This window comes from Gavialis gangeticus, unplaced genomic scaffold (genome assembly GCF_001723915.1).
Source record: "Gavialis gangeticus isolate Ggan-Ray unplaced genomic scaffold, GavGan_comp1, whole genome shotgun sequence".
In the NCBI taxonomy this organism is placed as follows: domain Eukaryota; kingdom Metazoa; phylum Chordata; order Crocodylia; family Gavialidae; genus Gavialis; species Gavialis gangeticus.
In genome coordinates this window covers 6510188-6512155 of record NW_017728995.1, presented here as the reverse complement: position 1 = coordinate 6512155, position 1968 = coordinate 6510188, and the positions used below count along the sequence as shown (strand labels likewise).

Sequence of the window (1968 nt, the reverse complement as noted above, 5' to 3'; positions counted from 1 at the left end):
TGTTGTGCTTGATATTTAGCTAGGTCGGTTTCAATCTAGAAAATACATACATTTATTGACTTTTCTTACCATATTTTCATACTCAAGACATTTAAGTTCCTATAAAATATAGCAGAATCAAATAGTTTAAAATTAAAATTCAAAGCTTCCAGCGTTTAGAGGTTTGCCCAGTATGTGCCTGAGTTATTGGAATCATTAGAGTCTCTAAAATTGGGATGCAATCTGGCAACGTTAAGGGCTCTCAACTCCTATTAATTCCATTCTGAAGCCTTTTAGCTTTCCATAGTGCACAGAACCTTGAAGGACTGGACCTTTGGATTGGCAAAATCATGAGAAATGCTCATGAAATATCAATACTGTTTCTTCTGGCTCTAGGCAGAATCAGAACGATAATTGCATGTCCTTCCTTAGTAGATTGAGTACTAATGTTACTGCTGTCTGCACTTGCATTACAGATTTAAAAAATGTTACTACCTAGATATCAGGCCCACATAGTATAAAAAACAACTAAAACTGTATAAAGTAGACCAATTACACCACTGATACTTCCTTTCCTAACTAGCTTATCCAGAACATGACTGACCCAAACCCCAAGCCCCACGTTCTCCTAAACCATCTCCTTCCATAATGCTTGGCAAAATGGTCCACATCAAGAGGAATGTCAGATCCAAAATTAAAAGAGTAGTCTGTAACCCCTCAGCTGAAGGCAACCTTGCCACCAGGTCTGTGTGTTGAAAAATAAGTTGTTAGCCTGAGAACTTTGGTTAATCTCACCTGCTATGATATCCCATGGGAAAAGGAAAGGATCCAAAAGGGTGGGGCAGTGCAATCATACTCCTTTTAGTAGTGCTGCACCTGAGCCATCAGCTTTCACATGCTTCTGGAACCCAAGGGGTGAGTGCTGCTACTGTTGCTTGTCCTCTCCTTTCCCCTGCTTCTGAATTCAGCAAGGAGTGGGGAGAAGGGGAAGGGTAAACAGGAGAAGCATTCACCTCTGCACTCTGAAGTCACATGAAAGCCGGGGTTCCAGCCAGCCCCAGCTCCAATCAGCTGGTGAGCTCAGAGCTCACTGTTCACCCAGAGCTCTGGTTGCAGCCTGTGCTGGCCAGGCCATGAAGTCAGAGCTCACTAAGCATGTATGGCACAGGGTGCACCCCAATTGCCCCATTCCTGAATCTGTTACTACATGGTAAGAAAGTCAGTCTTGTGGATAGCCATGACTTAACCCATTTATAAACATCTTGAATTCCACTGAAGATGAATCATGAAGATCTTGCAACACAGGTAAAATGTGATCTAAGCAAGAGGCACCAGTTCATGGTGAGTGTGTTTTGCACTTATATTTTGATATGTTCTAGTTGGTTTGGAGATTAACATGAAATGAAGTGTGAAGTAGATCACAGATAATGGTTGTTAAACCAAAATATTTTCTCTAACTGAGGAAAAAGAAAAAGACTAGCACACTGTGCTAATATTACATTATAAGACCCTAAGCTAGGTACTTCCAATAAGGTAATATTGTATTGGGAATACCGTGCTGTGGATATTAAAAATATAAAATGCTAACATTACTTTCCTATATATATATTTTTTTTTGGTTCAACCTGCCCCACTCAGCTTTGCCAATGCATAATAATTTATCAGATTAAACATGGTTATCTGAACTTATCCACATGGATGAGATTGAGATGATATATGCCTTGTGTGTGCAAGCTCAAAATTTTCTGGATAATAGTATCTAGGGGTGCACTGATAAAGATTTTCTTGGCCAATACCAATGACCAATTATTAACCAGCCATTTTGGCTAACACTGATCTGATAGCTGATTTACAGGAATACAACCTGGCAGTTTAGAGAGCAGCATCTGGCCGGTAAGTCTGGGGGGGGAGGAGCATGGGGGAGGGAAGGGACATGGGGGGATGCAGATTGAGGCCCCCAGTAAGGGAGGGAGTGGGGCAGGGACAAGG

The 1968-nt window shown here is 41.4% G+C and overlaps 1 protein-coding gene across 3 annotated transcripts in view; it reads right to left on the bottom strand.

The window, feature by feature from the left end:
* Nucleotides 1-1968, bottom strand: part of LEKR1 (leucine, glutamate and lysine rich 1) — a 180579-nt gene that overhangs the window by 16436 nt on the left and 162175 nt on the right. For 2 of the 3 annotated variants that reach the window (XM_019503189.1, XM_019503192.1), the window contains one exon: nt 4-35. The exons of the other annotated variant lie outside the window; for it this stretch is intronic. In XM_019503189.1, coding sequence (XP_019358734.1) covers nt 4-35 — 32 coding nt within the window. The remainder of the gene's footprint in view (nt 1-3; nt 36-1968) is intronic. 3 annotated transcript variants of the gene reach the window in all.